This window comes from Cydia pomonella, chromosome 3 (genome assembly GCF_033807575.1).
Source record: "Cydia pomonella isolate Wapato2018A chromosome 3, ilCydPomo1, whole genome shotgun sequence".
Classification (NCBI taxonomy): Eukaryota; Metazoa; Arthropoda; class Insecta; order Lepidoptera; family Tortricidae; genus Cydia; species Cydia pomonella.
Window position 1 is genome coordinate 4,105,599 of NC_084705.1, and position 12,690 is coordinate 4,118,288.

General features: G+C 36.5%; 2 protein-coding genes across 4 annotated transcripts in view; both read right to left on the reverse strand.

Annotated features, from left to right (window-relative positions):
- The window catches only part of LOC133515847 (uncharacterized), a 30,535-nt gene that overhangs the window by 3,944 nt on the left and 13,901 nt on the right, over positions 1 to 12,690 (reverse strand). The gene's annotated exons all lie outside the window — the stretch shown is intronic.
- Positions 428 to 12,151, reverse strand: LOC133515845 (piggyBac transposable element-derived protein 3-like). Of its 3 annotated transcripts, none has more exons than XM_061848435.1 (3): positions 6,817 to 11,103; positions 1,233 to 6,785; positions 428 to 684 (listed from the first exon to the last, which is right to left on the reverse strand). In XM_061848435.1, exons 2-3 carry the CDS (start codon positions 3,030 to 3,032, stop codon positions 676 to 678), a joined length of 1,809 nt encoding a protein of 602 aa, XP_061704419.1. In that variant the 5' UTR covers positions 3,033 to 6,785; positions 6,817 to 11,103; the 3' UTR covers positions 428 to 675. The 3 variants fall into 3 exon arrangements, with proteins under 3 accessions (XP_061704419.1, XP_061704418.1, XP_061704417.1); XM_061848434.1 differs by lacking the exon at positions 428 to 684 and adding an exon at positions 11,826 to 12,151 and having other exon boundaries at positions 934 to 6,785; positions 6,817 to 10,110; XM_061848433.1 differs by lacking the exon at positions 428 to 684 and having other exon boundaries at positions 934 to 6,785; positions 6,817 to 11,101.

Genomic DNA, 12,690 nt, shown 5'->3' on the forward strand with positions numbered 1-12,690 from the left:
TCACAATTACGTTGGTTAGGTTCGTGACACCACCACCTCGATCCACCAGTGAAGTTTACCCCTTTTTTAAAAGTGTACCCGTTAACGATAAGTAGGGTGTTACCAGTAGACAATGTAACTACTGTAACTGAAGAAAAAAACACGTTGCACGCAACAGAAAAAAAAACAGAAATCTACGTAGTGATTCGAGCATTAACTGACTACTGAACTACTTTCTACTTCTACTTTATATTTCTACTGATTTATCTGGCTAACCCAACGTAGCCTATGTATAAAATAAGCGTTTGTACTAAAAACCAAGAAAGCAAATACATTACACAAAGGTTTTATATAAATAGACAATGAAATATTTGTTACTTAGTAATTTAGAGAGTATCATTTATACATGTCACTGCCAATATGTATAGAGAGATACAAAAAAAATTACATCAGTTTTCCATGACAAACTGTAGTATACACTCCTGTCTTATAGACATAAGACATATTGAGGCGGTGAATGAGTATGTTCATTCACGAATTTCCAGAGCCGCAGATTCTTGTCGACGTGGATGTACACCTTGCAAGAATAGGCGGTTCGACCCGAGCATCTCCATTTTGTCCCCTGAGCGACTGCTATTGGGTTACTGAACGTGTAATCTTGGAAAACGAGCGCTGTCTTGCCATTGCCCAATGTAATTATTTCGGCTGAAATTAAATGTTGGTAAGACTTTGACTATGTGTTTCACTATCGTATATATTGGAAAGGCAGTAATCATCCGAACGCTCATATTTTTAATTCATTTACATTATATTTGAACAGAATATTTAATTGCAGTTTTGAACACAACAAGATATGGACTAAAGTAAAAAATTAAAGAGGTCCAGCACGAAGTAGGGGTGGACGAGAAGGTCTTGGGGTCGTGGATGAGGTGAGTTGACACTTGACACTCGTAGTCCAATACATGCACATATAATAATTAACTTTGGTGATACATAGATGTTAAAAGTTATCACTGATTGTAAGCGGACGGGCACAACCGTCCGTCGCAAGTTTGCTGAGAGAATGCCGCTGCCGGCCCCACTTCTCCGCGCCCCGCACCATGCATTGCGTCGGCTCCCGAAGATGCCCGAACAAAGACGAGGCGTTAACACTCGTTATTGAGCTTAATATATAATTTTTGTTTAATTGATAAGTAGTTTTTATTTGGATCGTAGTACTTATTTTATTTAATAGTTTTATATTTATCATTTACCTCCTTCTTATGATATGCGTAAAAACAGTTATTAGCCCTCGAAAGGCATATGTAGACATCACACTTCGAGCAAATGATCTTCGTTCTGGAATTACATTGTTCAAGACGACAGGCACGAGGCGATTGTAAGGAATCGTCAAAAATCGGCAGGTGGTCATATCCATCGTACCGCTTTCCTACTGACGGCGGTGCCGTTTGCTTGTATTTGCCAAGAGTTAATAATGCATTGTCAGCTGTATCGGAGGCCTCTTCTCGCCGTTCTCGTTCAGGGCAGTTCGTCAGACAGTCGGCGACGTCTAGTCGAAACCAAAGTAAGTCTTTGTCTTTTCTCGATGACTGGCCTTGTCCCTGACGGTCAAGTCTATATTGTCGCCAAGCATTTGCAACAGCCAAATCCAAAAGATGACTCAAAACCTTTACAGTCCATTTCTTAGTTCTTTGAACTGTCTTGTTATATTCAAAGGCCTGATGGAGAATATCCACCCCGCCCATATTCTTGTTATAATTCATAACGACTTGAGGGGCTTTCACTGGTATGAGTTCTTTACCTTTATTGTTGAATTTTTGTACAGTTTTAACGTTATCACCTCCTGTGCAGTTCGACGCTATCAAAACAGCTTTATTACGAGTATCGACCCATTTAACTAGCGCGACTTCTCCAGAAACATACTGCTGAATATCACCACTCTTCATACCTTCCTTCTCTGAGAGGTTCAATTCCTTGCCGTTCGGTACTCTATTTGCACCTATGGTACCAGTACCGTGTAGACCCATCTCGCTTAACCTATCCAACAGCGGAATTGTATTGAAGTATTTGTTGAAATATATACAGCTTCCACGTGGAATATCTTGAGCTAAGCAAAGAACTACTCCCGGCCCTTCTCCTATAGAGCGGTCCAATTTTGGGCTCTTTGAGCAATTTATTTCGAAATTAACTATCAGCCCCTCACCAGTGGTAACAATGTAATTTTTCAAACCAATAGGCTTGGATTTACTGCAGGGATTATTGTGAGATTTTTCAGTCAACCGTATCATATGCTCGTGCACACTATAAAATGAAGGAATTCTTTTTAATTTCCTACAAGCATTACGTACGGCATCGATTGCAGGTTGAACTTTCCAAAGAGCAGTTTTATTCACCGATGGAGCCTTGTCAGTGGGTACTATTTGAATATGCTCACGCAGCAAACAGAAACGGTCCCTAGACATAACATTAGAAATCAGCAGCAGTTGCATTTTTTGGCGCCAATACATATGTGTCCTGGGATAACTGATACACCCCATAACAAGTAGAACTCCAAAGAGATTCTTGATTTCGGCCGCTGTCGTATTAAGCTCGTTGCCTCGGTGTTTGCGTTTATAGTATAAATTGGTACATTCTGCGCAGGTTTGAAAGAATTCATCATCGAAATATTCTTGGAAATATTCAAAGGGTGAGCGACAAGCAAGAGCAGGATAAGATGGGTACCATGAATGATCCTTATCATCATAGGAAGATTGTCGCCATTTTCGTAATTTATTAGATGGGTCTGAGTCAACAGAACGGCTTCGCCTTCCCGATCTTGATCGGTCCCGACTAGCATGACTTCTGGTAGAAGATCGACTGCGGCGGCGAGTAGGCGACCGACTACGATCTTTAAATGCGCCACAATTTTCACTTTCATCTAAGCTCATTTCACTGCCGCTATCAAGTTCGATATCTCGGTCTTCATAATCTGAAGCATCGAACACCGATTCATTGCCATCGCTCATTATTTCAACTTTCCATGCTGATGTTATTTGACCTAAAATAACGAACATGTATTAGAATAAAATATCTTAATCTTAACATATGTTCTTTGTAATTAGTGTAATTACCAACATGCTGAATTGTAAATCCTTATTAAAATACATTTTTTAATTTATTTTATTTTGACGATCATAATGTAAATTCATATAGATTAACATAAGAATAATTTATACTGTAATTTATCGTTATGAAAATAAATAAATCTAAATCTAATCTGGGGGTAGGGTTTGGATATGTATTACTCGATTGAGTCTGCTATTTTCCTTTTGCCTGACGTATAAGTAGCCTGTTTAGGTACGACTGACATATTATGCTGTCAATATGTAAGATTGTATTTTTTATAATAATAAGAGTAGCTACCTACCTACTTACGGTTACTTTAAGTCGTGTATTAGGTAAAACAGGTACTTTCCTCTGTTTGTTATTAATTAAACCTACCAGTGTACCAAGACATTAATAGTAAATCTCGAATAATTAATAATTTATTTGCATTTTACGTGGTACGTAGGTACACCAACATGAGCCATGGCAATAATATTAAATTTCTAATGTAGATTATAGTACTGCTTTTGTACACTGAAGGCAAACGTTCGTATACAATTTAATTTATTCCATTGAAGCTATGAATGTAAATGCTAAAACTATTTTTGATTCCAGAATGGAATATAATTACTTTGCAATTTTTTATCTTCCTGAAACGAGATCAAAAAATCTTATTGATTAATCTAAATAACACTAGACAAATTCTAAGCTGAAAATCTGGTACCAAATATTATAAAAACTCATAAAAACTACATTTAAAGAAGTAAATATTACAAATATAAAAATCGCAAGTATTCGTGTTTTGTACTTCACAGGTTATGGCGCTATTACACCGATTCGATTCAAGCTTGTTCGCATGAAACAATGGATTTTAAACGATCCAGTGTAATGCACCCTTAAGGGGCCCACTGATTACCAGTTCGCCGGACGCTATCGGCCTGTAAGTTATTCGCAAAAGCTGACAATCAAGAATTGTCAGCTTGCGAAACGAACTGACAGGCAGATATTGTCCGGCGAACTCGTAATCAGTGGGCCTCTGTAAATAGAAAGGGGACGACCGCTTCTCCATACAAACGTAGTCCGGATTTACCTTCATGGATATTAACAATATAGAAAATATTTTATACAATTTGATGTATACATAATAACATAACCATAGCTATGCCTCTCCGTTTGATTTGCGAGCAAAAAACAAATTCTACAAACATTTTGAAATGCTCCTAACTTTTATAATAATTAAAAATTGTAAACCAAATATTATCAATAATGTTAATATCCAGAGGCAAATGAAGACTGTAGTTTGGCTAAGGACTGTCTAATTTCTAGCACAGACAAAGATAATCTTACTGTCTTTGTCTTACGCTAGTACTAGCACAAAAAGAAAGGAATGGGTATAGTTTTTTGTTTTTATTTACTGCATTTGACTTGCTAGACTATACGTTTGTATGGAGAGGCGGTTTCAGGGGGGTCATCCAACATTCGTCTTAGATTTAAAATATATCTTATATTAATATTTTCTAATCTTAAAAAAATGGCCAATTTACGAACACCCTGCACATAATTTCAACACAACCAACTCGTTTTTATCAAGTTCATAATACCTAGCTACATAATAAAGGCATTAATATATTTTGCCTTGAACAACCATAGATTGCTTATAGACAATGACTACAGAAAGAGAGCAGATATATAAGTGTTTTTTCTTGACTTATTCTACTAGTGTAACAATTTAGGCTCTTATTATAAAACTTTATTTATGGATCATCTTTTTAATATTAAGGTCAATGTGGACAAGACCGGCGGACATACAATTATTGGATGCGAAGACCGTTATATGGCAAGAACTCTCTTACTTGTAAAAGTACTTCACTCAGACGCAGAAAGTAAGAGCTTTGCTCCTTCTGCTCTACCGACCTTCTAGTATGTGTACAAGCGCAAGAAGCACCGAAAGGGCTTGTAGACGGTCTTACGTAATAGACGATCTACTCCACATTGATCTTACAAAAATGCTCTTCTAATTTTCCGTAAGACAACTAGACACGTTACTGACGTACTATTCTAATGCACAGTCTCAACAAAAAGTCCTTTACTAGTTTTTTCATAAACCGGCGGCAAATGTGTGTGTTTATTGGATATGCTGACCAGCTCATAATCGTCGTTAACATGGAGACAGACAGAGCATTTCCACTTAGCCCTGCCCGAGCAGAACCAGCGTTCGCCTCCTGGCAACGGAGAAGGGTTAGAGAACGAGTAGCCGTCCAGCATGAGGAGGGTGGCGCCATCTACCGCCGTCACCACGTACACTGGAAGTGTGCAAGTACCCTCAAGTAAGTACAAGATCTATCTATGGAACAAATGAAAAGCATTCACGATTGTGTTTAAATGACGATGACATAAGAACGAGCAAACTAAAGAGTCAAACTCATTCCAATTATTTTTTGTGGATGATTGATTCAAAGCCGGACACTTTTATTACAGTACCCGGCGATAAATATAGCACATCGGATTTTCGGCTCCGTAGATCGTTGTCACTTTCTCTCTCGTTGTCGCCATTTGTCTCTTTCTAAAGACCTATGTGCAATATTTATCGCTGGGTATATAGTGGGTGTAGAGTCTCAGCCGTTGGACACACCACAGGTCAAAGGATTCCTTATTTACAAGTTATGTTTATTCAAATTTTTAAGCAATGTAAAATATATTGCGATTCAACCCAAAAGTCAAATGAAAAAGACAAGTAGATACCTATAGTTAAACGTAATTTAATACCTATAAATACATTGTGAGATCTAGGTACCCTGTACCCCTAGTGAAAATTCCATTCGATAGCGTGACGTGACGTACGCGTTAGGGTTAAGTGTCATTATGTATGAGATTATTGAGTTTCCTTAACGTTCCGCTTGGCGCGCTGTTCTAAATCCCATACAAAAATAGACAACGCTTGTCACGCCAACGAATGAGATTTACACTAGGGGTTCTGGAACGAAAAAATATACCATAATTCTATATAGTATATGCTCTAGTATGTAAAATTTCGAGGCGGATGAGTGTGGTGATATTTTGAGTATATAAACGCATAAGAAAAATCCGTATACACCCTAGCTTTGCACATTTGAGATTTTGTCATTGAGCAATACCAACAAATCTTATCTACCGTTACATGATGCTTCCAATATTTGTATTGACGGTGTAGTAGAAGCGGCTTACTTTTTTCTGACATGATGAGAACCGCCTGACCTGTCAAATATTATTTAAAACGTATAATGACAGTAACCTGCAATGTTACACAGCAAAGGCCGCAAAAATATCTGACACGATCTTATTTGTAGATCCATAAGAGCGTGTCATATATTTATATATGTTTGCAGCCTTCGAAGAGTAACATATTATTGGAGGTGAATATACATATGACAATGGGTGTCGTTGTTTCACAAATAATTAAAAAGGTATATCTCGTCTTGAAGTTGTTCGTGTGATAAGTGATTGGTACGGGATTAAAAAACGCGATTGATTAAATCTATTTAATAAAACTACAAAAAAATGTTACAATATTTATGAATATCTTATTTCTGATATTTCTATATTTTTATTCGTACTTAATCAAAACATATAATTTTCAATATTTTTAATCTTATATTCGTCAACATTGTCATTTATTCATACATTTGAGGTAGACGCATGAGTAAGGCATTTAAAATTTTTAAAAATGAGATAAATGTATATACCTATATATATATATATATATATATATAAAACTAAACATAGTAAAATAGGTATTTAAAATAATTGTTTTCAACCAAAAGGACACTTATTGATTGCCAATAAGGTGCAATTGCCATAAAGATTCAACCAGAGCGCAATCTTATCAGCAACCGACCAAGTGTAACTTACATTGCCTATACCTAACAAATACTCGTAGTTGTCTATAACTAGCAAGACATCAATACACTTTAAAAAAAACCGAACTTATTGATTCATTCAAAAAATAACTGAACTTAAGTAATACCTAAAGAAATAAATTTTGCTTAATGGTCCCCAGCAAGCTCGGTGCTCCATGCAAACGTAGTTGCTCTCATTTTAACCCCTTAACGCATATCATAAAAAATATCCTCCTGGATGCCAGAATCGATGTTTTGTTTTTGAATTTGGAACCATGTCTTGTTTAGTGAAAGTTAAAATAGTACATTACGATACAAGTGCGAAAAATAGGAAATTCGAAACGAGTGGCGATAAATTAAAACACGACCGAAGGGAGTGTTTTAAATCGACACGAGTTGCGAATTACCTATTCGCACATGTATCGTACAACGTTTTACAGTACATATGGCCCTTTAAATGTTCGACACAGTAACGTAATATGCTACTTCTCGCACTAGTGCTATAAAGTAGCCCCATATGTACTGTAAATAATGTTTTGGAATTTGTCCTATATAAAGGTCTCTGAGATGAGTCCCACCGAAAGGTCCCTGGGAGGATATTTTGTTTTTAAACTTTAATAGTTGTCAATAGAGTTGAATATTATAACTGCCATATATGGTTGCCTGTAACAGGTAAAATATAGTTCGCAAGTCCTATTTTTTTGTGTAATTAGTAACTAAATATTTTGTTAATGTTATGCAAACATTTATTTTTGTGAAAATGTATCACATTCGTTTCCTAAATAACTTTGACCCCAAATTATACTATCGGGTGAATATAGAAAACAAACTTAAGACTTGAATATTGCTTTTTAAAAAGTCGAAGCAAGACGCTTCCTATAAAGGGCTATTATAGAACTGTATCTAATTTGAATTTACGTGATAAATATGTTAGATAGGTATGTGGCAGTGCAGCGGAACCGGTTTGTAAGTGCCACCAGAAGAATACGTTTTAAACGCAGTCGGAGAGTAACTAGTACGGCATATGTGTATAAAAAACGGGCATTGGGCTTTCTCATCAACACTATTAAAATTTATGAATTTTATGATATTCGACTTTAAAAGAATTGGGGTTCAAGCTTAAAAAACACCCGAACAAATGACAGCCGAGCCTTTAAAAATAAATTGATAATTTTTGAAGTGAAAACTTCTTTATCGGCGCTGTGCACTTTTTGTGATGGCGAAAAAATTTTAAACTCGCGACAGGTCACGTGACCGACATATTAGACAGATTGAAAATTCGTAAGACGGACACGTGACCTAATCGAAAAACTGTTACAATGTCATTGAAGCCAGTAGAGTAGTCGTTGAAATTATGTATGGAAGTTGATTTTTCAGAGATAAACTTTTTAATGTTAAATATTTGTAATAGTTCTGAAGTGTTAAATTGTCATATTTGTGTACGATAGCGCAATAAATGAATATGGTATTTTACCACATAAATGATAGTACTTTTATACTGATAATTAAAGGAATTCGTGCAAAATTATTCCCTAACCATTCCAAAATATCAAAAATGCACATCGATAATATTCAAGTTTTCACGTCTGCCGGGACTCCCGGAGTGCAACCCGTTGTTTTTTTTAGAATAGCATTATACCTTCGACTAAATTTAGCAATGTTTTGTAGCATAATATAAATTGTAGCATAGCAATAATATTTATCAATATAATTTTTTTCTGATGCTCATAAAATAAAAATTCAAATGATAAGCACATCACGTATAAAAATAATAATACCAATAGCTTACAATATTCTTATTCTAGCTCAGGGGTTCCCAAACTTTTACCCTATGCGCCTCATCCAACGTTATGCTCAAGTACTACACCCCTAAGTGCCGAAATGGAGAATACATAACTCATTGCGGCTTGTAAAGTTTTATGAATAATGGGGTAAATCTGGAATCGCTCGCTGCGCCTAGGGTTACCAGATACAAATTTTGAATTACCTGACAAAATTCCTGCGGGCTCAGCACGGTCGCATTTTCATCATCTGTCACCATGCCTGTCACGTTCTAACAGGTGATAAAAATGAATCCATGCTGCCACCGCTGATCTGTACCCCTAGTGTAAATAAATTCGATTTCGAAACGTGACGTACGCGTTTGCGTTTAGTCTCATTTTGTATTGGATTTAGAAAGAGCGCGCCAGGCGGGACGTTTTGGAAACTCAAAATCCTATACAAAATGAGACTTAACGCAAACGCGTTCGTCACGTTATGATGTCGATCAAATTTACACTAGGGGTACTGTAATTATTTTTCCTGACCGTTCATATCGGTGACGGGGTGGGGTCCCTAGCGATAGCGGTGTCGCGGAAAGCGGCGCGAAGGCGAATACAACGGTACACTATAAAAAATCGATTAAAATTCCTATTAAAACCCTACGCCCCCTGAATGAGGCGCGCCCGCCTTACTGGTTGGGAAATCCCTTTTAACTCTATTTACGTAACATACACAGGCACATTGTTAGCATACATTGTTGTGTTCACAATATTCATGTAAAACATGAAAAAAATACAAAGCCAATGAGTGTGCCAATGTGTGAGTATTTTTTTCTTGTTTTACACGTACACATTGTATTTAAAAATAATCTAAATTATTATTATCCTATGCGCAATTATTATAATCTATGTTAGTAGACACAAGCATCAAATGAAATATTAATAGAGGGCCTACCCGCTTGAAATGAAAATCGAAATTATCTTCCTCTCTATCGCACGAATACAGACAAGCGATAGAGGGGCAGATAACGAAATTTCTATGAGTGGTTGATCTATGGATTAAAAAGTTGTTATTCCTAGAAAACTATATTATTTTTGACGGTCTGGGATACATGTTCATTATTCGGTAAGCTTAAAAAAATCACGATAAAAAGTAACTTAGGTTGCTATAGTCGAAAAATACACATGTTTTGGTTTAGACTCCAACGGCGGGTTCTTATGGTTATGTTTTCCCTTGGACACCACCACATTCAGGTTGTCGTCTGTGGTGACTTTTGCTTTACACTCCTCACTTTTACTATCAACACATTTCCATACCACGCCCTTGTTGGATTTCGAAGCTCTTGAGAACATATAACGTTGATATAGCAGCCGATATACACCCTTTTTGTTACTTTTTATAAGAACTGGATCTGCAATCGAAAAAAAAACATATAACAGCTATTCGTTTATAATTTTGCTGTACAGTCAGCATCAAAAGTAGCGGATGAAACAACGCGCCAAAAGTATCCGATATTCCGGATAACTGTTCCAAATATAGAAAAATTGTTAAAATTCGCGCTCAAAAGTATATCTTTTACAGATTTAGTTATTCTATATTAAAGACATCACTTTTTGGTAAGCTTTTACAGAATGAGATGTAAATATGAATGTAGATACTTATGAAACGTTATTTGATCCGCTACTTTTGATGCTGACTGTACTATATCATAAAGCCTACTGCTTGCCTGCAGAACGAATTTCTCACATTTTTTTGACGTTCTCAAGTAAAAGGTACCGCTTTTTCGCTTACCATAAGGACGAAATATGCTCTTATCTTTTGTACGAATAACCTGTCAGAGCGTTTTTATGGCAAGCGACAATGTGGTACCTTTTGCTTGAGAACGTCACAAATTATGTACATTATTTAAGTTCTGATTGACGGTTTCTATCAAATATTGGTATATTGGCTAGGCGTCTGCCCTCGATCTACGATACTTGGTCGGTAAAGCGTCAAATTACGTAAAGACAGAAGCATTTACATACAATTTGACGCTCAGATATTATATGAGATAGCTTGCTGTCCGTACGACAGGGGAAAATCAACATATCATTTATTCATTTATTTTAATGCCGCATGTTTTAATATTTCACCATAAACGATACAAAATCATCATAATAGATCTTCCGTATGGTTTGCACGATGGATCTGAAATGTATGGGAAGATCCGCGGATCCGGATCCGACTAATTTCATACATTCCGGTTTCCGATTGCAAACCCTAGTCTACAGTATATTAAATCCGTAAATATATGTTGTATACAATACAAGTCCTCTTTAATGCACAACCTCACAATAACATTTACAGAGAGACATACATAATACATGAAGACAGAGGCATAATTGATAATCACGCTATAAGCGCTTTGTTTATCTTGAGCTGTCGTTTTGACATATGTATTTTTAGAAAAAAGGGATAAAAACTAAATTTACTAATTGAGACTTGTAGTTTTATGAATAAGCGCCACTTCCACCATCCCACTAACCCGGGGTTCACCGGTTAAACCGTTAAGGGCCACTTGCACCATCCCACTAATCCGGGTTTAACCGGTTAAACCGTTAACCCAGTGTCAAATTGTACTGGTAACCATGGTAACTCCAGTACCAGTTAACCCCTGGTTAGTGGGATGGTGCAAGTGGCGCTATTAAAAAAATTAAAATTATTTATTTTCGTAAAATATACAGGTGTTTATAAAGTAGGGGATAGTGCTACCCGGTAAGCAAAATTTGCCTGTATTGGGCAACACCGCTCTTCCTTAATTTACAGATTGTCACACGAAAATTTAAGTAAGTCTAATAATATATGTATACAATTAAAATCACATATAACAATTTGTTTATAGAACTAGGTAAGTATCGGGGTTGTCAGACATGCAGTAGAAAATAGTAAAAAAGTAAAAAAAGGAATAATGGAGCCGGTAATTGTGTGTGTATGTGTGTGTGTGTGTGTGTGTGTGTGTGTGTGTGTGTGTGTGTGTGTGTGTGTGTGTGTGTGTGTGTGTGTGTGTGTAATAAGTGTTAATGTTTGGTATGGTACTCTTCGAAACAGATCTCTAAGCAAAGCGATACTCGACATAGCTTAGCTTACAAATATATTTCGTTCGAGATTGCCGACACCACACACAACGTGCCGCCTTGAACACGCCCTGACCGATGAAATGATTGCCCTAAAGTATGGGTCGCGTCCGTCTACGTGGATAATGTTTCTTCAGTTCCACGTCATTCGAAGGTTCCTGAGTTTCTATATATCCTTGCCCGAGTGACGCCTCTTCTTCGGATTCTTCCTTTATTTCTACAATGATGTCCAAAACTCCTTAGCCAATGAAAGTGCAAAGAAAAACAAAAATCATGGGATGATCTACACATACATTGTGCAACGAGGGGGGTAAGTGAAATTTTGGATACGAGGGTGATTATTCCCGACAGCCGCAGGCTGGAGGGAATTTAAGACCCGAGTTTGCAATATTCTTACCCCCGGGGTAACACACAATGTTTTTCATCACACTTGCGAAGAAAAAACTAAAATTTAAACGAAATAATTCTTAAATACGGTGACATATTTAGTTAGCAATGTTAGCATCGAGGGCACAGACCTATCCGGCATTCAGCCACGATTAATAAGTATGTAAAAATATTTTAAACGGCTGTTAAATAAATCGAATTATTTAATTTTAAACATAAACAAAAATATTAAATTATAAACGTCAGTATTTTAATAGTAAAACTCATCTATGCTACATTCATTTATACACCATAAATGTGGTAGACTACGGACAAGGACATATTACCATTAACATCTTTTATATTTTTACCTGTGGTCTGACAATAAATAATTTCTATTTGGTTTGTATGAAAAAGTGACATAATTTAAAAAAGCTATAACTCCCTAGGGAGTTATAGCTATTTTTTTCACAATTCATAACTCCCGGGGGAACAAAATAGGCCTTTGTCCT

What these genes read in the sequence shown, in the direction of transcription:
- LOC133515845 (XM_061848434.1), bottom strand. Translation starts at nt 3,032, where the DNA reads ATGTTCGTTATTTTAGGTCAAATAACATCAGCATGGAAAGTTGAAATA.